The 24,479-nt window shown below is 41.3% G+C and overlaps 1 protein-coding gene across 3 annotated transcripts in view; it reads left to right on the forward strand.

The window, feature by feature from the left end:
- The window catches only part of IQCH (IQ motif containing H), a 158,294-nt gene that overhangs the window by 75,860 nt on the left and 57,955 nt on the right, over positions 1-24,479 (forward strand). For all 3 annotated transcript variants that reach the window (XR_011320824.1, XM_069766407.1, XM_069766408.1), the window contains 4 exons: positions 5,079-5,162; positions 8,768-8,943; positions 15,412-15,684; positions 23,127-23,318. Coding sequence is in view for 2 of the 3 variants with exons in the window: in XM_069766407.1 (XP_069622508.1) it covers positions 5,079-5,162; positions 8,768-8,943; positions 15,412-15,684; positions 23,127-23,318 (725 nt within the window). In the remaining variant the exon portion in view is untranslated. The remainder of the gene's footprint in view (positions 1-5,078; positions 5,163-8,767; positions 8,944-15,411; positions 15,685-23,126; positions 23,319-24,479) is intronic.

The raw sequence follows: 24,479 nt of genomic DNA on the forward strand, positions 1-24,479 counted from the left end.
CAGATTGCACGGGCAAAGATTGCTATATGCCACTGCTACATTGCGGAAAAATGCAAGTGATCCACAAGGTACCATAATAAGCAAAAAAAGTCTAATGGATTGGGACTTATTGCGAGTTTCTTGCAACTGGCAGGCTCAGTGGTTAGCAGTGTTGATTTGCAGCGCTGAGGCCTGGGTTCAAATCCCACCAAGGACAGCACCTGTAAGGAGTTTGTATGTTCTCCCCTTGTTTGCGTGGGTTTCCTCCCACACTCCAAAGACATACTGGAGGGAATTTAAATAGTGAGCCCCAATGGGGACAGTGATGATGATGTCTATAAAGCGCTGTGGAATATAATGGCGCTATATGAGTAAGCATAATAAATGCGGTTAATAAGATGGGTTGCAATGCCAGCCCATTTACTTGCATTATATTGCATCCTTTAGCTGTCTCGTGGCCAAACTTGCTGTGTATCCCCTTCCTTAAAAAGGTTATCCATCTCTAAAAAAAAACCCCTAAAATCTGTATTCACCTGTCCTGTAGATCCAGCACAGATGGCGGTCCTCCTAGTCTTTGTTTACACGTGGCCGGCACTTGACTACTGAAGCAAATCAGTGATCACGGCTCCCATTGCTTTACAGTTAAGCCAGTGTTATGGCACGTGACCACTGAGGCCAGTGAAGGCCCCGGCCAGTGACCATACAGCTCCTTGTAAACAGAATAGGAGGACCGCCAGAGCGTCACCGCTCGATCTACAGGTAATCATTGGTAATGTCCTTGTTTTCTCAAATTTGCAACAGTTTTTTTATTTTGATTTAAAAATGTGATAATCCCTTTAAATGCATGGGACTAAACTGCAGTACTGAACACAGCCATTGGCCAGAATGGCGCTAGGGAAAAGCAGACCTTATGTTTTAATTATGGTCAAACCTCCTGAAGAAAGTAAAATAAATTTTTAATTGTAGAATAATATCTTTGCAAATTCCATAAGTAAGAAATCCATTACAACCAGTATTAGAATACACACAAATGCCATATTTATTAATGCGACACATTGTACACCTTCTTACACACGTCTTCTTACACATATTCTTATGCACCTTCTTCTTACACACCTTCTTACACACCTTCTTACACACCTTCTTCTTACACACCTTCTTCTTACACACCTTCTTCTTACACACCTTCTTACATACCTTCTTCTTACAAATCTTCTTCTTACACACCCTCTTCTTACACACCTTCTTACACACGTCTTCTTACACATATTCTTATGCACCTTCTTCTTACACACCTTCTTCTTACACACCTTCTTCTTACACACCTTCTTCTTACACACCTTCTTACACACCTTCTTACACATCTTCTTACACATCTTCTTACACACCTTCTTACACCTTCTTCTTACACACCTTCTTACACACCTTCTTCTTACACACCTTCTTACACACCTTCTTCTTACACACCTTCTTACACACCTTCTTACACACCTTCTTCTTACACATCTTCTTACACACCTTCTTCTTACACACCTTCTTCTTACACACCTTCTTCTTACACACCCTCTTCTTACACACCCTCTTCTTACACACCTTCTTACACACCTTCTTCTTACACACCTTCTTCTTACACACCTTCTTACACACCTTCTTACACATCTTCTTACACATCTTCTTACACACCTTCTTACACCTTCTTCTTACACACCTTCTTACACACCTTCTTCTTACACACCTTCTTACACACCTTCTTCTTACACACCTTCTTACACACCTTCTTCTTACACATCTTCTTACACACCTTCTTACACACCTTCTTCTTACACATCTTCTTACACACCTTCTTCTTACACACCTTCTTCTTACACACCTTCTTCTTACACACCCTCTTCTTACACACCCTCTTCTTACACACCTTCTTACACACCTTCTTCTTACACATCTTCTTACACACCCTTTTCTTACACACCTTCTTACACACCCTCTTACACACCTTCTTCTTACACACCTTCTTACATACCTTCTTCTTACAAATCTTCTTCTTACACACCCTCTTCTTACACACCTTCTTACACACGTCTTCTTACACATATTCTTATGCACCTTCTTCTTACACACCTTCTTACACACCTTCTTCTTACACACCTTCTTCTTACACACCTTCTTACACACCTTCTTACACATCTTCTTACACACCTTCTTACACACCTTCTTACACACCTTCTTACACACCTTCTTCTTACACACCTTCTTACACACCTTCTTCTTACACACCTTCTTCTTACACATCTTCTTACACACCCTCTTCTTACACACCTTCTTCTTACACACCTTCTTCTTACACACCCTCTTCTTACACACCCTCTTCTTACACACCCTCTTCTTACACACCTTCTTACACACCTTCTTCTTACACATCTTCTTAAACACCCTTTTCTTACACACCTTCTTACACACCCTCTTACACACCTTCTTCTTACACACCTTCTTACATACCTTCTTCTTACACACCTTCTTACACACCTTCTTCTTACACACCTTCTTACACACCTTCTTCTTACACATCTTCTTACACACCTTCTTACACACCTTCTTCTTACACATCTTCTTACACATCTTCTTACACACCTTCTTACACCTTCTTCTTACACACCTTCTTACACACCTTCTTCTTACACACCTTCTTACACACCTTCTTCTTACACACCTTCTTACACACCTTCTTCTTACACATCTTCTTACACACCTTCTTACACACCTTCTTCTTACACATCTTCTTACACACCTTCTTCTTACACACCTTCTTCTTACACACCTTCTTCTTACACACCCTCTTCTTACACACCCTCTTCTTACACACCTTCTTACACACCTTCTTCTTACACATCTTCTTACACACCCTTTTCTTACACACCTTCTTACACACCCTCTTACACACCTTCTTCTTACACACCTTCTTACATACCTTCTTCTTACAAATCTTCTTCTTACACACCCTCTTCTTACACACCTTCTTACACACGTCTTCTTACACATATTCTTATGCACCTTCTTCTTACACACCTTCTTCTTACACACCTTCTTCTTACACACCTTCTTCTTACACACCTTCTTACACACCTTCTTACACATCTTCTTACACACCTTCTTACACACCTTCTTACACACCTTCTTACACACCTTCTTCTTACACACCTTCTTACACACCTTCTTCTTACACACCTTCTTCTTACACATCTTCTTACACACCCTCTTCTTACACACCTTCTTACACACCTTCTTCTTACACACCCTCTTCTTACACACCCTCTTCTTACACACCCTCTTCTTACACACCTTCTTACACACCTTCTTCTTACACATCTTCTTAAACACCCTTTTCTTACACACCTTCTTACACACCCTCTTACACACCTTCTTCTTACACACCTTCTTACATACCTTCTTCTTACACACCTTCTTACACACCTTCTTCTTACACATCTTCTTACACACCCTCTTCTTACACACCTTCTTACACACCCTCTTACACACCTTCTTCTTACACACCTTCTTACATACCTTCTTCTTACAAATCTTCTTCTTACACACCCTCTTCTTACACACCTTCTTACACACCCTCTTACACACCTTCTTACACACCTTCTTACATACGTTCTTCTTACAAATCTTCTTCTTACACACCCTCTTCTTACACACCTTCTTCTTACACACCTTCTTACACATCTTCTTCTTACACACCCTCTTACACACCTTGTTACACACCTTATTACACACATTCTTATGCACTTTCTTCTTACACATCTTCTTAAACACCTTCTTACACACCTTCTGCTTACACACCGTCTTCTTACACATCTTCTTACACACCTTCTTTTTACACACATTCTTCTTACACACCCTCTTCTTTTTACACACCTTCTTCTTACACACCCTCTTCTTCTTGCACACCTTCTTACACACCTTCTTACACACCTTCTTCTTCTTACACACCGTCTCCTTCTTACACACCTTCTTCTTACACACCTTCTTCTTACACACCTTCTTCTTACACACCTTCTTCTTCTTACACACCGTCTCCTTCTTACACACCGTCTCCTTCTTACACACCTTCTTCTTACACACCTTCTTCTTACACACCTTCTTCTTACACACCGTCTCCTTCTTACACACCTTCTTCTTACACACGTTCTTCTTACACACCGTCTCCTTCTTACACACCTTCTTCTTACACCCTCTTCTTCTTACACACCTTCTTACACACCTTCTTCTTCTTCTTCTTGCACACCTTCTTCTTCTTGCACACCTTCTTCTTCTTACACACCTTCTTCTTCTTACACACCCTCTTCTTCTTACACACCTTCTTCTTACACACCTTCTTCTTCTTACACACCTTCTTCTTCTTACACACCATCTCCTTCTTACACACCTTCTTCTTACACACCTTCTTCTTACACACCCTCTTCTTCTTACACACCTTCTTCTTACACACCTTCTTCTTACACACCGTCTCCTTCTTACACACCTTCTTCTTACACACCTTCTTCTTACACACCTTCTTCTTACACACCTTCTTCTTACACACCTTCTTCTTACACACCTTCTTCTTCTTCTTACACACCTTCTTACACACATTCTTACACACCTTCTTCTTACACACCTTCTTACACACCTTCTTCTTACACACATTCTTACACACCTTCTTCTTCTTACACACCTTCTTCTTACACACCTTCTTCTTACACACCTTCTTCTTACACACCTTCTTCTTACACACCTTCTTACACACCTTCTTCTTACACACATTCTTACACACCTTCTTCTTCTTACACACCTTCTTCTTACACACCTTCTTCTTACACACCTTCTTGCACACATTCTTACACACCTTGTTCTTACACAGCTTTATCTTACACACCTTCTTCTTACACAACTTCTTCTTCTCACACACCTTTATTTCAGAAGAACTTTGCTGGAACTACACAATGCTTCCTAAATATCCCACATACCATGATCTCCATGATCCCAACAGATTTCCATGTGCCCTGTTGGATCGTGATCCTGAATAATTGGTAATGATTTATTCTTGTCCATTTCAGGCTACACAGAAAGACAGAGAAGTCAGACCCCGGACCTGCATATCCAGCAGAACCTGCAGATCGGGCGACTGTGCGACATAGCAGGTGACTCCCAATCTCTATGGTCTGCTTCGGTGGGGAGATTTCCCAAGTCTAGTGAAGAACATAGGAGCAAAGCTGTTATTTATTTGACTTGAAAATGAGAAATGATGTGTGAAATAGTTTGCTGTGGGCAATTATATGGAGCAATAGGAGTAATTACTGGGTGCAGTTACATAAAGCAATGAGTAGATAGAGATATAGATTGTGTATAGAGCATTAGAAGGAACCAGAGCGAGAAGTTATTGTAATTGAGCAAGAAAAAGAGTTATAGACAGTCACGCATCTGTAAAATAATGCAAGGGATAGAAAGCGATTGCTGTGTGAAATGCTATCTACTAATAATCACAGAGGACTAATAAATAGATGATAGATATGAGACAGAGTAATGCAAAGATTTGACATGGATACATAAATACGAGAGATGGATGGATAAATAGACATGAGATAGATGTATTATTATTATTTATTATGCTTTGCTCATATAGCTCCATCATATTCCGTACATACATACATACATTATGGGCACTGTCCCCATTGGGGCTCATAATCTACATTCCCTATCAGTTCTCCCACTCAAACACCGAGAAAACAAATGTTAATGATAATAATAATCATTTTTATTATTAACATACAAACTACTTGCAGTGGGATTTGAATATGTTGATTTCTATAGTGCCATCATATTCCGCAGCACTGTACATATCCGTGGGGGGACATGTATATAAGACTTTACAGATCAATACATCATTCAACAACTAAAGAAGAACAATCTTACAATCTATGAGACATATATGAGATACATAGATATTTATTTATTTTAGTCACTTATATAGCACCAATAATTCCCCAGCGCTTTACAGACATTATCATCACTGTCCCCATTGGGGCTCTCGATCTACATTCCCTATCAGTATGTCTTTGGAGCGTGGGAGGAAACCGGAGAACCCGGAGGAAACCCACGCAAACACGGGGAGAACATATAAAGTCCTTACAGATGTTGTCCAAGGTGGGACTCCAGTGCTACAATGCTACTGTGCTAACCACTGAGCCACCCTGCTGCTGCGATATGAAATAAAGAAGGGAGATGTGAGCTAGATATGTATTAGACATGAGATACAATAATTATCTGTGTAGATAAATGCATGGTTCTGAGATTGAGACATACAGTGGAGGCATAGAGAGATAGGAGCTATATTATGGAAAAAAAACATGGATATGTGAGAGAGTAGACAGTTCCCGGATACATCCATAATCTATTTTGTAATTTAATTAGAAAAGAGAAGACGCTCACAAGTGACATGGAAGACGTGTTTCATATTTCTTCTGTTGGTATCAATGTATTTCCATATATATTTATAGAGTATAATGACGAGGGAAGTGCACACAAATGTACATATATATACACACATATACAGTGGGGCAAAAAAGTATTTAGTCAGTCAGCAATAGTGCAAGTTCCACCACTTAAAAAGATGAGAGGCGTCTGTAATTTACATCATAGGTAGACCTCAACTATGGGAGACAAACTGAGAAAAAAAAATCCAGAAAATCACATTGTCTGTTTTTTTATCATTTTTTTTGCATTTTATGGTGGAAAATAAGTATTTGGTCAGAAACAAACAATCAAGATTTCTGGCTCTCACAGACCTGTAACTTCTTCTTTAAGAGTCTCCTCTTTCCTCCACTCATTACCTGTAGTAATGGCACCTGTTTAAACTTGTTATCAGTATAAAAAGACACCTGTGCACACCCTCAAACAGTCTGACTCCAAACTCCACTATGGTGAAGACCAAAGAGCTGTCAAAGGACACCAGAAACAAAATTGTAGCCCTGCACCAGGCTGGGAAGACTGAATCTGCAATAGCCAACCAGCTTGGAGTGAAGAAATCAACAGTGGGAGCAATAATTAGAAAATGGAAGACATACAAGACCACTGATAATCTCCCTCGACGCAAAATCCCACCCCGTGGGGTCAGAATGATCACAAGAACGGTGAGCAAAAATCCCAGAACCACGCGGGGGGACCTAGTGAATGAACTGCAGAGAGCTGGGACCAATGTAACAAGGCCTACCATAAGTAACACACTACGCCACCATGGACTCAGATCCTGCAGTGCCAGACGTGTCCCACTGCTTAAGCCAGTACATGTCCGGGCCCGTCTGAAGTTTGCTAGAGAGCGTTTGGATGATCCAGAGGAGTTTTGGGAGATTGTCCTATGGTCTGATGAAACCAAACTGGAACTGTTTGGTAGAAACACAACTTGTCGTGTTTGGAGGAAAAAGAATACTGAGTTGCATCCATCAAACACCATACCTACTGTAAAGCATGGTGGTGGAAACATCATGCTTTGGGGCTGTTTCTCTGCAAAGGGACCAGGACGACTGATCCGGGTACATGAAAGAATGAATGGGGCCATGTATCGTGAGATTTTGAGTGCAAACCTCCTTCCATCAGCAAGGGCATTGAAGATGAAACGTGGCTGGGTCTTTCAACATGACAATGATCCAAAGCACACCGCCAGGGCAACGAAGGAGTGGCTTCGTAAGAAGCATTTCAAGGTCCTGGAGTGGCCTAGCCAGTCTCCAGATCTCAACCCTATAGAAAACCTTTGGAGGGAGTTGAAAGTCCGTGTTGCCAAGCGAAAAGCCAAAAACATCACTGCTCTAGAGGAGATCTGCATGGAGGAATGGGCCAACATACCAACAACAGTGTGTGGCAACCTTGTGAAGACTTACAGAAAACGTTTGACCTCTGTCATTGCCAGCAAAGGATATATTACAAAGTATTGAGATGAAATTTTGTTTCTGACCAAATACTTATTTTCCACCATAATATGCAAATGAAATGTTAAAAAAACAGACAATGTGATTTTCTGGATTTTTTTTCTCAGTTTGTCTCCCATAGTTGAGGTCTACCTATGATGTAAATTACAGACGCCTCTCATCTTTTTAAGTGGTGGAATTTGCACTATTGCTGACTGACTAAATACTTTTTTGCCCCACTGTATATACATACATACATATAAGCCCATATATGCAAATGTAAACCTCTAAACATCTAAGAAAATCTCATTAGGTAATTGTGGGTTTATTGTGTGCTCTTGCTATATTACTGTATCCTGTATTAAATTAATTACTATAGACTTTGCGGGATAATAAATATTCTTTATTAATACACGGTTTTGTCTGTTAGTCGTCGTTCATACAATACATAGTATAAGGAGCAGAAAGCGCTAAGGCGTCACTAAGTTGTATATTAATTGTTAGTAGTCAAAGCTGACATTAATCTTTAATATCGGACCTGACCAGAGGTGTAGGAGTCCCCCTAATATTTTGGCGGGGACTTCCCTCTGTACCAGATATTATGGGAACAATGGATATTATTCTCGTGTGCTGTAGTATATGGATACTGACTCCTTTTTCGTTACCTAATGCATATTCCATTGATACGAGGCGCCGGCTGTAGTAAGCGGAGCACACACCATTATATATGCAGAAACACTAACGGCACAATGATAAATGCAAGTAATGGCCCTCTGTATGCAAAACGTCCTGATTAGCCAGAATCCTGGCATCTCCTGTGTTTATTGTGGGCTTTTCTCCTGTAGACCCCAACGTGGATGTCCTCTATATTTCCCCTGTGAACCTGGATGAGGAGACGGAGCAATATTACCGCAAGCTTCTGGGTCTGCGGGCGGCGGTATTATCTGGGAACCCCCAGGACGCCACTGAGCTGCATGACAGATTTACCATCCTCACCCCCGAGGCTGTGGACAGATTCCCTGTAAGTCCTTATGGCAACTAACATCATATCACAAGCAAATCAATTGCCGGAATAATCTTCCTACTCTATAGGGTGATATAGGCCGGATATATATGTGTATACAGGAATATCGGCCCCTCTGAGACCCCGCCATTCTCCAGTCTGCCCCTTACACAACACATTGTGTCTCTTTTTATCTCCGTTTGATTCTCTCAGTGTTACTGCCACAATATAAGCCAGGAGGGCGCATGGGATGAGTTAGCGTTATACAAAAGGCTGGCAGCTTCTTCTCCGAGTGACAGAAGGATAATTCTGCGTGGATCAAATAAATACAGATGTGTAGTAATTAGTTGTATTCCCAGAGAGGCCATTTCTGAGGCACTAAAGATGTGAGCGATTATAGTATCACCTCAACAGCTTTTATCAATTTAAAGAGCTCAACTACAGCGGAGGTCACAACCCAGCCACGGATTAATCAGGGGGATTCTGATGGCTAAGCAGGGTACGCAGCGAGTGCCCGGAAATGATACAGCTCCACGGCTCATAGGCTTTTCATATCTCTACTAACAAAAAAAAAATATATCTATCTATCTATCTATCTATCTCTATATATATATATATATTTGAAAAAAATATTTATACCTAGATAGATAATATATATACACATATACATGTAAATATATATATAAATATATGTATATGTGTAAATATATTATCTATCTAGGTATAAATATTTTGTTCTCAAATAACTGAAGCCATGTATTTAAAAGACAAAATTAAAAAAAAAAAACATTTCAACATTATTTAGTAGTTTTTCCTGTATTATTTTCTATCTCCGTTAAAAAATCCTTTTCTAACATATATAAAAAAGTAAATTCCGTCTGACTAGTTTACATGCATTATATTATTCTAATCATTACTTTTATGAAATGATTACATTTTTGTAAGACATATTCCATTTATTATTCAGAAGTAATTATCTGAGATATTTGTAGAAATAAATCCATGTTCTCCTGTGCCCTCACACTGTGATCTGTATATGAATGACTGGTATATAATGGAGCATGGTATATTTGTATGTGTAAGATGTGAAGTTGTTACTGGTTGTGGCTGCTGCCCACTAGTGGTGAACAGCTGTGCTGCAGCTTCAGACCAATACTGATGTAATGCTAATTTGACTACAATATCCTATAATGTGAAATCTTCTACATTACAGTCATGACATATTTTATCAACTTGGGAATTATTTTTGCCATCTAGCGTAACACTACAGTAAATGGGATTTTCTAAAAAAAAAAAATCCCTTGCACACTATGCACTAAGGAGAAATACATAAAAAATACTTGAAAATCCCTTTGAACTAAGTTACCTCCTTTACACCCATATGTATTACTGACAACCTCAGTATTGTAGTTTCTTATGCTAACAATGTGTTTTATTCTCAGATATACAGTGAGGGAAATAAGTATTTGATCCCTTGCTGATTTTGGAAGTTTGCCCACTGACAAAGACATGAACAGTCTATAATTTTATGGGTAAGTTAATTTTCACATTGAGAGATAGAATATCAAAAATAAAATCCTGAAAATCACATTGTAGAAATGTTATAAATTTATTTGCATTTTGCAGTGAGAAATAAGTATTTGATCCCTCTGGCAAACAAGACTTAATACTTGGTGGCAAATCCCGTGTTGGCAAGCACAGCAGTCAGGCGTTTTTTGTAGTTGATGATGAGGTTTGCGCACATGTCAGGAGGAATTTTGGCCTACTCCTCTTTGCAGATCATCTCTAAATCATTAAGATTGTGAGGCTGTCGCTTGGCAACTCGGAGCTTCAACTTCCTCCATAAGTTTTCTATGGGACTAAGGTCTGGAGACTGGCTAGGCCACTCCATGACCTTAATGTGCTTCTTTTTGAGCCACTCCTTGTTGCCTTGGCTGTATGTTTTTGGTCATTGTCTTGCTGGAAGACCCAGCTACGACCCATTTTTAATGTCCTGGCGGAGGAAAGGAGGTTGTCACTCAGGATTTTACGGTACATGGCTCCATCCATTTTCCCACTGATGTGGTGAAGTAGTCCTGTGCCCTTACCATAGAACACCCCCAAAACATAATGTTTCCACCTCCATTCTTGACTGTGGGGACAGTGTTCTTTGGATCATAGGCAGCATTTCTCTTCCTCCAAAAACGGCGAGTTGAGTTAATGCCAAAGACCTCAATTTTTGTCTCATCTGACCACAGCACTTTCTCTCAATCACTCACAGAATCATCCAGGTGTTCATTGACAAACTTCAGGCAGGCCTGCACATGTGCCTTCTTGAGCAGGGGGACTTGTGGACACTGCAGGACTTTAAACCTTTATGGTGTAATGTGTTACCAATAGTGTTGAGCATTCCGATACCGCAAGTATCAGGTATCGGCCGATACTTGCGGTATCGGAATTCCGATACCGAGATCCGATACTTTTGTGGTATCGGGTATCGGTATCGGATACATAGAGATGTGTAAAATAAAGAATTAAAATAAAAAATATTGATATATTTACCTCTCCGGCGGCCCCTGGACTCAGCGCGGGTAACCGGCAGGCTTCGTTGTTCAAAATCAGCGCTTTTAGGACCTGAGAATCACGTCCCGGCTTCTGATTGGTCGCGGGCCGCCCATGTGACCGCCACGCGACCAATCACAAGCCGCTACGTCTTTGAAAGTCATTAACGCGCTCATTTTTAAAAATGAGCGCGTTAATAGCTTGCGGTGACGTCGCGGCTTGTGATTGGTCGCGTGGCCGCGACCAATCACAAGCCGCTACGTCTTTGAAAGTCATTACCGCGCTCATTTTTAAAAATGAGCGCGTTAATAGCTTGCGGTGACGTCGCGGCTTGTGATTGGTCGCGTGGCCGCGACCAATCACAAGCCGCTACGTCTTTGAAAGTCATTAACGCGCTCATTTTTAAAAATGAGCGCGTTAATAGCTTGCGGTGACGTCGCGGCTTGTGATTGGTCGCGTGGCGGTCACATGGGCGGCCCGCGACCAATCAGAAGCCGGGACGTGATTCTCAGGTCCTAAAAGCGCTGATTTTGAACAACGAAGCCTGCCGGTTACCCGCGCTGAGTTCAGGGGCCGCCGGAGAGGTAAATATATCAATATTTTTTATTTTAATTCTTTATTTTACACATCCCTATGGATCCCAGGGCCTGAAGGAGAGTTTCCTCTCCTTCAGACCCTGGGAACCATGAGAATACCTTCCGATACTTGATGTCCCATTGACTTGTATTGGTATCGGATAGCGGTATCGGCGATATCCGATATTTTTCGGGTATCGGCCGATACTATCCGATACCGATACTTTCAAGTATCGGACGGTATCGCTCAACACTAGTTACCAATGGTTTTCTTGCTGACTGTGGTCCCAGCTGCCTTGAAATCATTAACACATTCCCCCGTGTAGTTGTAGACTGATCTCTCACCTTCCTGATGATCAAGGATTCCCCACAAGGTGATATTTTGCATGGTGCCCCAGATCGATGTCGATTGACAGTCATTTTGTATTTCTTCCATTTTCTTACTATTGCACCAACACTTGTTTCCTTCTCACCCAACATCTTCCTGGTTTTGTAGCCCATTCCAGCTTTGTGCAGGTCTATGATCTTGTCCCTGACATCCTTAGAACACTCTTTGGTCTTGCCCATGTTGCAGAGGTTAGAGTCTAACTCATTATTTGAGTCTGTGGACAGGAGTCTTTTATAAAGGTGACTATGTAAGACAGCTGTCTTTAATGCAGGTAACGAGTTGTTAGGAACGTCTAACTCGTTTGTAGGAGCCAGAACTCTTTTAATTAAGGTTTGGTAGGGGATCAAATACTTATTTCTCACTGCAAATTGCAAATAAATTTATATAATTTATACAATGTGATTTTCTGTTTTTTTTTTTTTTTATATATATATATATATATATATATATATATATATATATATTCTATCTCTCAATGTTAAAATTAACCTACGCTTAAAATTATAGACTGTTCATGTCTTTGTCAGTGGGCAAAATTACAAAATCAGCAAGGTATCAAATACTTATTTCCCCCACTGTACAAGATATGGGGTATATATAGTATGCGATATATATAGTACGCGATGTATATAGTATATACGTGTGTGTATATATATTATTCTATATAAGCAAGGATAAATAAATAAGAACTATTAATTACACATAATCCTAATTATATATAATATAACTATTATGTAATTAATAGTGTATAGTTATTCATCTTGCTTATATAGAATAATATTCCACAGCGCTTTACAGACATCATCATCACTGTCCCCCTTGAGGATCACAATCTAGAATCCTTATCAGTAAGTCTTTGGAATGTGGGAGGAAACCGGAGTGCCCGGAGGAAACCCACACAAACACGGGGAGAACATACAAACTCCTTGCAGATGTCCATGGTGGGATTTGAACCGGGACCCCAATGTGGCAAAGCAACAGTGCTGACCAATGAGCCACCGTGCTGCCATTGTACAATATATGCTACATTTACAAAAACAGTATAAATTACAAAGCAGTATAGGCCTGTGATACTAAGGTGCGGCTTTTCATAGAAGCAGTCCCAACAGTTTACATCCAGCTGATCTCTTTGCTTTTCTACATGTCCATATATTCTTATGCCTTAATACAGTCACAATTTATATATCGAATCGACATTGATGGTCTCTCACTACCCGACCTCCAGGACTCCGCTTCATTCAAGAGGAAGAGCCTAAGCTGTAGCGTCCCAGTACATCTGCTGCTTCATTGTGACCATCACTGGGGGTCAGGGGTCCGGCCCCCTCTATCACATTGTAAAGTTGTAGCTATTGTTCTCTTTTGTGCATCTTCTTCTATAATATTGGTAGAAATATGTCTAACATTTTTTTAGTATCCATAAATGAGCGGTCTGGCCAAGCAGGCACTAGTAGAATGTCTGGTCGCCTTCTAATTAGAAAGGAGAGAGAGAAGTTCAGAAGATTAAATATAAGAATAATGCTCTTTAACTTTCCCTTTTCTATTTCTGTCCTGTGCTATTGCAATGGCCCATTACATGGTAAGTTCTTTTCTGCACTGATTACCTTTATATACCATTGTTTCCTAAGCATTGATCTTTTTAACCAAGTTCAGCCAGTCTAATATTAACAAACAAGAATTAGACATCCATTTACTTATCTGCCCCGGAATAGAATTTTATATACAAATATCTGTTATTTTATTTCCTCCAAAACTGGGAAAAGTCCAAAGAAAATAATGTATACATTGTGGGAAAGTCTTATCTTTAACCTAGTTCAATAATGGCAAAACCTTTGTCGAGTAGATATACATTTTTTCACAAAACATTATATATTCCCAGTTAGCATTTTCCTTTTAATCATGAGTTATTTCTCAAGACCAAGGAAAAGTACCATATACGGCCTGTGAATAATATTAAATTGAGAACAATTATGCTTTTTTCTATATAGCAGCTTATTTTTATATATAGGTTTTCAATTATCTGTGTGTAATTGGTCAGCTCCCAATGACCATTTACTTTTATAAGTCTTTCCCCCCCCCCCCCCCTAATTAGAAGGGGGAAGAGGGAGATGACGACTGTGGGTGGCCGAGCGTTTTAATTATAATGCATTGTTTGTAGTGATGAGCGAACGTCCTTGGATAAGGTGTTATCAGAGCATGCTCGAGTGTCTTCGGCGTGCTCGGATAATATGTTCAAGTCCCCAAGGCTGCAAGTCTCACAGCTGTTCAACAGCCGCAATCCCTGCATGTGTTGCAGTTGTCAAATAGAAACGAGACATGCAACCACGGGGGCTCGAACGTACTATTCGAGCATACCGAAGTCACTCGACTAGTATCCGAGCATGCTCATATAACACCTTTTTCGCTCATCACTAATTGTTTGTCATTGTATCATCCTGCAATATCTTCAATTTTATTAGAAATTTTCTATTGAATTGTATCTATCTTCATATAAATAAATAATATTACTTTGTGTGTGTATGTATGTGTGTATATATATATATATATATATATATATATACGGTATATATATATATATATATATATATATATATATTATTATTATTATTTATCGCACTTATATAACACTATTAATTCCACAGCGCTTTAGAGACATTATCGGCACTGTCCCATTGGGTCTCACGACGTAGATTCCCTATAAGTATGTCTTGGAAAACCCACACAAACACAGGGAGAACATACAGACTCATTCCAGATGTCGTCCTTGGTGGGACTTGAGCCACTGTACAATATTCCAGGGCTATCTCCACACCACCCAGTTGTAAAGAAACACCATGGTCACAAGATCACTTTGACCATCTTACTGATCTCTAAAACCAATTGTAAACTGAGAAGAATATTAAATATTACAAAGAGATGAAAAATTAAAATTAAAGTATTGCAAAATAGAATGACTGACTTCCCAATCTTTTTTCCCCATGACAGAATCATCACATGTGCCTTTTCACGCTACTCAAGTACAGTCCAAAGACTTTGCAGCGCATTCGAAACTTGACTCAAGGCCGGGAGACGTACATTGTTGGCAGAGTCCCACACGTTGATGATCTGACCGTGGCAGACATGCTTGGGGTCCCTGTCCTAGGCACGGAGCCCGACGTGGCACATCTCTACAGCACGAAGTCGGGAAGTAAGCGGATATTCACAAGTGCCAACATTCCCACTCCTCCAGGACAGTACGATATCTATAGCCAAGAGCAGGTGAGAATCTTTGCCAATTATGTAAAACTAGATGGTGGCCCGATTCTAACGCATCGGGTATTCTAGAATATGTATGTAGTTTGCTTATGAAGTTTTCAGAATAATGCAATTTATACACAGGATTCGGCCGGCCGGGCGAGACCAATTAGCGAAGCGTGGTTCAAATTCCGTGCCAATTCGCGGCTGGACTGCGCCTGTCACTGATTGGTCACGCCAGGCCGCGAACAATCAGTGAAGCCAGGGCCTGCTCCAGGTTTTTGAGGGCCCCGGGCAAAAGAGTCTCAGTGGGCCCTCCTCTTTAACACATACCACGATTCATGATGCACAGATACAGCAGAGAAATATACCACAGCCAAGTAGCATATAACACAGCCCACGTAGTATATAACACAGCCCATGTAGTATATTGCCCAGCCACGTAGTATATAGCATAACCCACATAGTATATAGCACAACCCACATAGTATATAACACAGCCCACGTAGTATATAACACAGCCCACATAGTATATAGCACAGCCCACGTAGTATATTGCCCAGCCACGTAGTATATAGCAAAGCCCCGTAGTATATAGCACAGACACGTAGTATATTGCCCAGACACGTAATATATTGCACAGCCATGCAGTATATAACACAGCCCATGCAGTATATAACACAGGCCACGTGGTATAGAGCACAGCGATGTAGTATATTGCCTAGCCACATAATATATACCACAGCCACATAATATATAGCACAGAGACGCAGTATATAACACAGCCCACGCAGTATATAACACAGCCCATGCAGTATATAACACAGCCCACGTAGTATATAGCAATGTTGGCACCATATCCCTGTTAAAAAAAAGAATTAAAATAAAAAATAGTTATATACTCACCTTCTGTCGGCCCCCAGATCCAGGCGAGGCATTTACCGATGTTTCTCGCGACGCTCCGGTCCCAAGAATGCATTGAGGTCTCGCGAGATAATGACGTAGCGGTCTTGCGAGACCGCTACGTCATCATTTCGCGAGACCGCAGTGCATGGACCGGAGCATCGTGAGGAGCAGCGGGAAAGTCGACGGAAGGTAAGAATATAATGATTTTTTATTTTGTTTATTATTTTTAACATCAGATCTTTTTACTATTGCTGCTGCATAGGCAGCATCAATAGTAAAAAGTTTGTCACACAGGGTTAATAGCAGCGTTAACAGAGTGCGTTACACCGCGGCATAACACAATGTAACGCAGCCATTAACCCTGTGTGAGCGCTGACTGGAGGGGAGTATGGAGCGGGCACTGACCGAGAGTAGGAAGGGGCGAATTAGCGGCCGGACTGTGCCTGTCACTGATTGGTCGCGGCCTGCTGGCCGCGACCAATCAGCGACGCGGGATTTCCGTGACAGACAGAAAGACAGACAAACAGACGGAAGTGCCCCTTAGACGATTATCTACTATATAATTGTCTAAGGGTCACTTCCGTCTTTCTGTCTGTCTGTCTCAGAAATCCCAAATCGCTGATTGGTCGCAGCAAAACGGCCACGACCAATCAGCGACGGGCACAGTCCGGCGGCGAAATGTCCGCTCCCTACTCCCCTGCAGTCAGCGCCCGCTCCATACTCCCCCTCCAGTCAACGCTCACACAGGGTTAATGCCAGTGTTAACGGACCGCGTTATGCCGCGGAGTAACGCAGTCCGTTAACGCTGCTTTTAACCCTGTGTGACCAACTTTTGACTATTGATGCTGCCTATGCAGCAGCAATAGTAAAAACATCTAATGTTAAAAATAATAAAAAAAAATTAAAAATCATTATATACTCACCTTCCGGATCCAGCCGAGACCTTTCCTGCTCCTCACGACGCTCCAGTGACCGGTCCATGCATTGCGGTCTCGCGAGATGACATCATCATCTCGCGAGACCGCAATGCACTCTTGGGACCGGAGCGTCGCAAGGAGCATCGGTAAATGCTGGCTGGATCCGGAGGGTGAGTATATAACTATTTTTTATTTTAATTCCTTTTTTTTAACAGGGATATGGTGCCCACATTGCTATATACTACGTGGGCTGTGTTAGATACTGTGTGGGCTGTGTTATATACTACATATACTACATCTCTGTGCTATATACTATATGGGCTGTGCTATATACTACGTGGCTGTGGTATATATTACGTGGCTGGGCAATATACTACGTGTCTGTGCTATATACGACGTGTCTGTGCTATAAACTATGTGGCTGGGCAATATACTACGTGGCTGGGCAATATATGACGTGTCTGTGCTATATACGACGTGTCTGTGCTATATACTACGTGGCTGGGCAATATACTACGTGTCTGGGCAATATGCTATGTGGGCTGTGCTATATACTACGTGGGCTGTGCTATATACTACGTGGGCTGTGTTATATACTACGTAGGCTGTGTTATATACTACGTGGGCTGTATGCTACTTGGCTGTGCTATATTTCTCTGCTGTATCTGTGCATCATGAATCGTGGTATGTGTTAAAGGGGGGGGCCCACTGAGACTTCTTTCGCCCAGGGCCCTCAAAAGGCTGGAGCCGGCCCTGGCTTCACTGATTGTTCGCGGCCGGGCATGACCAATCAGCGGCAGGCGCAGTCAGGCCGGCCGAATCCTGTGTATAAATTGCATTATTCTGAAAACTTCATAAATAAACTACATACATATTCTAGAATACCCGATGCATTAGAATCGGGCCACCATCTAGTATAGATAGATGCCCTTACAGTCCTGGAATTATGTGTATTTTACCCATGGCTCCTTCACTTACAGCTCACTGATGTTTCTAGAGCATGTATGATTTCTTATTTATTATCATTTTTTACCTCCATCATATCATCGGGACTGATTTTTAACACTTGAAAGTAAAGAATGAACTGGGGTCAGAATACACATTCATCTATTAGTTTGTGGTGTTGATCCAGATGAAGGCAAAAATTAACCCCTTAAGCCTCACTCAGTCATCTGTGTTTTTTCCAAAATGTCCAAAACGCCAAATCCACAACATCCCCCCAAAATTAAAAAGCTTCTCCTATACATTGCAGTGTTCATTACGGACAGCCATTAGTGATTTTCATGGATCCATAGACTTCCATGACTCGGATCAAAAACAGACATATCTCTGTGATTTTCCTTTTTGCAGGCACAGGGTAAAAAAAAAACAACCCACAGGCTTGTGAATAGTACCATAGACTTTAACGGGCATCTGCTCTATTTGTGAAAAACGCAGAACGTGTCCATGACTGATGGACGTCTGAATGGGGCTATTGGAGAGATTTTCATTGTTGTACGAGGATACAGCTGTATGTCTGGGCAGATACTTTCTACCCTAAGTCATGCAGCAAGGCTCCTTAAAGGGTCAATATTGACTTTTAGGATTGCTACTTCCTAAAGGTGGTACTTGGGTTTGAGTCCCCTTCCTCTCTATTTGCATATTTAATTTGCCAGAGGAGCATTGCATGGCCTACAAGTCTCCTTGTACCAGTTTGGCACTGTCCTCAAGCAGAAACATTAAGCTTTAAATCCCCTAGGCAGTGACATAAGCATTGATAAAGGTCCAAGAAGGACCGAAAAGTAGTCTGCAGTAAGTATTATTGATGATTAAACGCAGAACTCCCAATAAAAAGTTTATTCCTAACTGCATGCCAAGGGCTGTGATTTACTATTACTTACTCTTGAGGATTGACGTCCTACCACTGAGCACCGGGACAGAGCCATGAGTGCTCACACTATACAATTCCCACCAATTCCTTTTTGACTTGAATCCATTAGATCACCTATAAATGCCTGATTAATTTTAATATCAGAATTTTATCTTGTAAATACCTGAGGCAGAGCATTTCATAGGTCAACATCTTTTTTTTTCTCTAGTGTAAAATCTATTTTGGTAAAACCTTCTTTCCGTCATGTATGCCCCCATGTTATAGAGACTCCAGGTATGAAAAGAATATTAGACAGCTCTCTATACTAACCATGCTATATTTATACCTAGTAATTAGGTCACCCTCCAAGCCATGGCTTCACTTGAGAAAACTTTTTTTTGGGTGTCAAGCCTTTTTCCACCATATAAAAAAAATGTAGCACATTAACAGCCCAGGAAACTATCTGACTATATGAATCTGCAGTTCATTTTGTCACTATACCATAAATCAGTATTTTAAATTAACAAAAGTAGAAACTGACAATTATCCTCCTTGGACCATTCTGCTATTATTCATATTAGTGGACCAAAAAAGTAATACTGATATGGTCACATGACAGCCATAGCTGGAACCACTGTACGCCAAGAGTGCCCTTTTTCCTAACTAAATTTTACCGTAAAACAACAAAATGCTAAACATTGAATGAAAGGTATAGAAATATAAGATTAAATGAACAGTAGTATTGGATCCCACCTCTTAATCATTGAGTTTAGACTTTTCATTCAGTGCCACGTCCACCGGTGTATAATCTCCAGCCCCTCGCCAGGCCGTCGGCCTTTACTAACATTTGTGACCATACAAGTCATTCTAAAGAGCTCACCGATACCGTGTGGTCCTGTAATAGGATGCCACGGGTTTAATAAGCTGGTTACCAAATTTTTTCCCTCCTGAATATTCCACCATCAACTGGAAAAGTTTAGGAACTGCAGCAACTCGGCCACAAAGTACAGACCATGTAAAGTTACAGATTAGGGTCACCGAGTCCTTAGCAACATTGTGCATAAAAGTCACCAAGTCTCTGCTGACTCCATGACTGCATATCTCTAAACCTCCTGCAGCATTAATGGAGTTATCCAGTGACATCACAGGCTGCGCTTTTCCACATTGGAAGTTATTGGTGCTGATAGCATTAAGACTAGTCCACTATCGGCAGGTATTGTGCACATGTCCTAGTCTAATGAACAGGACACGTGTCTGATACATGTCATTGTACCCATCTCAGCAGTTGTGCTGGTTGTAACTTCAACACCTGTCACTTTTGATACGGAAATGAGTGACTTTGGATATTGCCAGATATCTGTTTAGTATCAACAGGAGCTTCAAAACATGTTTTTTTATGGCTAAGAAACTGTATCTAAGCCTTACATCACCAAGAACATTGCCACAGAACAAGCCACCATCGGACTCTGGAGCAGTGGAATCTTCTTAAAGTGAACCTGTCAGCAGGATTTTGCTAAGTAAATTACAGGCATTGTCATGTTGACATTGTTACACTGATTAAAATGATACCTGGGGTGAAGAACTCAGTCTTGTGGTTCTTGTGTAATCAGTGTTAGAAGTTTTCAGTTAATGATATGCTGTGCTCCGGACTGTAGGCAGATTCTCATCTTCCTGCTCTAAGCCAGAGAAACCAAGGAAAGACCTAGGAAAGACCTGCCCACAGGCTGCCTCAAAACAAAAACATGTTCCTCATCATATAGACAGAGAGAGACAGACTGTTTGTTTTTCAGGGTGGCCTGTGGGCAGATCTTTCCTTGGTTTCTCTGGCTTAGAGCAGGAGGATAAGACTCTGCCTACAGTCCGTCCCTGGAGCACGGACATATCATTAACTAAAAACGTCTAACACGGATTACACAAGAACCACAAGACTGATTTCTTCACCCAAGGTATCATTTTAATCAGTGTAACAGCCCCAACATGACAGTGCATGTAGTTTACTTAGCAAAATCCTGCTGACAGGCTCACTTTACGTGGAGTGACGAATTGCACTTCTTTATGTGGCAGTCTTAGTAGCCCCTTAGTTCCAGTGAAGGTAAATCTTAATTCTTCACCATGCAAAAGACGTTTTGGCAAATTGAAGCTTTCAACTTTGTGGGAACAGATTGTAAAAGGCCCGTTTCTGTCCCAGTGTGATTGTGCCTCCAGAGTACAAGGTCTATATTGGCATGGTTGGATGACTTTGGTGTGGAAGAACGTGACTGGCTGCACAGAGCCCTGATCTCAACTCCATCCAAAACGTTTGGAATTTACTAGAACGGAGATTGTGAGCCAGGCTCTATCGTCCAACATCTGTATCTGATCTCACAAATTCTCTTCTGGACACTCCAGAAATCACGTATAAATCATGTTATAACTGCAAATAAGGGACCAACTCCATACTCTAAGGATTTCGCAGGGGATGTGATAAAAGCTTCTATAGGTGTAATGTGTAGGGTGGTCCAATACTGTGGTCCATGTAGAGTACCAATGACTACGGCATTTAGTTACATACATTGGGGCTATATGTTCTGTGTGAGGCAGGATGATTTCTGCTAAACAAGCACCATGTATGTGATTTTATGGATCTTTAGTACAGAAGACTTTCTGGCCCAGGATGATATTGTCGCCCAGAAGCCATGCTGTGTGTATCAGAGAATCAGAGAAAGTGTGCCAAAATTGCATTGTGTGAGCAAGGTGTGAAGGAATAACTTTTTGATCTAGTCATAGGAATGTACAGTTCCTCCTTGTAGGTAAAAAGGACCATTCCTTCTCTTGTCTAACTTTCCATTGCCTGCAGAAGGGGTGAGCCACTTAAAATATCACATCCCCATTGTAAATAGAGGATGAAACCAAGCTGCCATCTTCACAGGTGCCATCAGTTGTGTCTGCCTGAGGGAGGTAAGGTGAAAATATATTGGGGGCAAAAGCACCTGTTAAATATTAAGCCCATTATTATTTACCTTATAATATATTCTGGTAAGACCAAAGCCTTATGGCCAAAACCATTACCACATGTGGAAGCTATTGGCCGGATGATTGGTTGGGTGCAGTCATTGGCCATCGGACTGAGGGGTCTTACCCTGAGACCCAATATATCATTCCTTATTTCTTTATATAAAGTTATCATACCAACAAGTGTGAATACCACACAGGTCATGGTGAAATAGTCGTTTCTTGTGGTGATTACAGCTAAAGTAAATGCAATTAATAAGAATGAGGCCTTATTAAGAAATTGCAAATCTGCTGCATTTTGCTGTGATTTTCTGTTAATAACTTCATTAGTTTGGCAGCATTTAGACCGCAGACCATCCTGGGGGGGTCTTCTGTGTATCTGATTGAAAGCAGTATTGGACTGATGAAAAATTGTGACCCATGTCTCTACATGAGTAGCCACCATTGGCCATCTACCCCTGACAGCCGCTGTCCTCGATCACTAATATTTCGGAGTGTTTGATCTGGTATGTGGTCGTCGATGATGGGCTTCTTAGGCCAACCATCTATTTCTATTTACTCCATTGTCCTCCTTTGTGTACAGCCATCCATACTATATCCTACCACTGATCTATAGCATTGCTTAAGGCTACAGAAACCTAATATATTATGGAACACGGAAGTGTAATGATTCCGCAAAGGTTAAATAAACTCAACTTTGCTATATAAGCCTGTTTATAAACCTATATATGTCATGTTCCCCTTTGTATATTGTCCTTATTGTTTTACGTTCTTCAGTATCTGCATTTCTACCATATTCACAGTTCTTCAGTTCTCTGAGCCAACTTATAACCGATAATCTGCTGGTGACCCGCTGGTTATTTAAAGTGGACAATGAATGTGGCAGCAACGGGAGCGCTTTTTGTGACACTGCTGCACACCTACCATCTTATGCCTGGGCAGTGAAGGAGCGTCAGAGGTACAGCGCCGAAACCTGGAGGCAGAAGTGGGCACAGGTGAGTCCATTTTCCAGGTAATGTCCCCCAAACTCATCACAGATGGGGTTAACAGACCTGCATTGTCAGTAACAGCAGCTTCAAAGCCTCGGGATCCCGCACACCGGCAATGCTTTAATGTCCTGTTATTCCCCGACCTGTTCTGTTCCTTAATGAGGACAATGTAAGAGTGTCATCGGCAGCGGCACAGCCGGTGAATGCTGGCAGGTTATTAAAACATTACAGCATCTTGATGAAAGACTTTCCTGCAGGCTAAGAACGACAGAACAAGACTCCATTCCACTGCGATGATTAGAAATGAGTGTATGTCTCTGAGCGCTAAATTATGTTAATAGTTACAAATTGAGGTATTTGCATAACAGTTTATGATACATAATGACAAGTTCCCCTTTCTCTGTGTGTGTCACATCATTGGGACCTGTGCCTGCGAAAGAAGGATGAAGCAGATAGATGATTGAGAAGCTGTCCGCTGCCATGCTCAATACGAAATGGCCACCACCCACCATTGCTCCTTTCACTTTTTACTCCAATCGCTTGTAAAATGTGGCCCCCTAATATCTGCTAGTGCTCTAAATAAACACAAATGGAATTTATCACTATGCGTTTATCTTACATTATACTGGTTCATCTAGATGGAGATATTGATACTTGTATTCTCAGCAGCGCGAATATTATAACCACTTCCTGTAGCTAATATTGTGTAGGTCACCTTTCTACCCCTAAAACATCACACACCCGCCAAGACCCCACTGAAAGTGACCTTTGGTATCTAACCCCAGGGCAGCAGCAGATCCACTTCAAAAGGGTTGTCTCTGTTCTGAAAATCCCAGTCCCTGGCGCCATTTGTTGTAAAAAGTCAAACTGCACTTTATTGACCATCCCCAGGTCCATCGCTGAGTCTCTGCCACCGCTACCGGTGTCTGATATTGGTTGCAGCACTGACGTTACCTCAACAGCTGAGCACAGCGCCTCTGGCCTTGTAGATGGGCCCTACTCTGAGCTCACTGGTGCAGTGTGACGTCACTGTGCACCTACCGGCAGACCTGTGGACAGGGAGTAAAGATATTTTTTAGAACAAACTGCATGGTATTTTCTGATAGGAGACATCCGCTGAGTCCTGTTGTGTTGTGAGGTGGAGCCTTCATGGAATGGACTTGTTTT

This window comes from Ranitomeya imitator, chromosome 4, assembly GCF_032444005.1.
Source record: "Ranitomeya imitator isolate aRanImi1 chromosome 4, aRanImi1.pri, whole genome shotgun sequence".
NCBI lineage: Eukaryota > Metazoa > Chordata > Amphibia > Anura > Dendrobatidae > Ranitomeya > Ranitomeya imitator.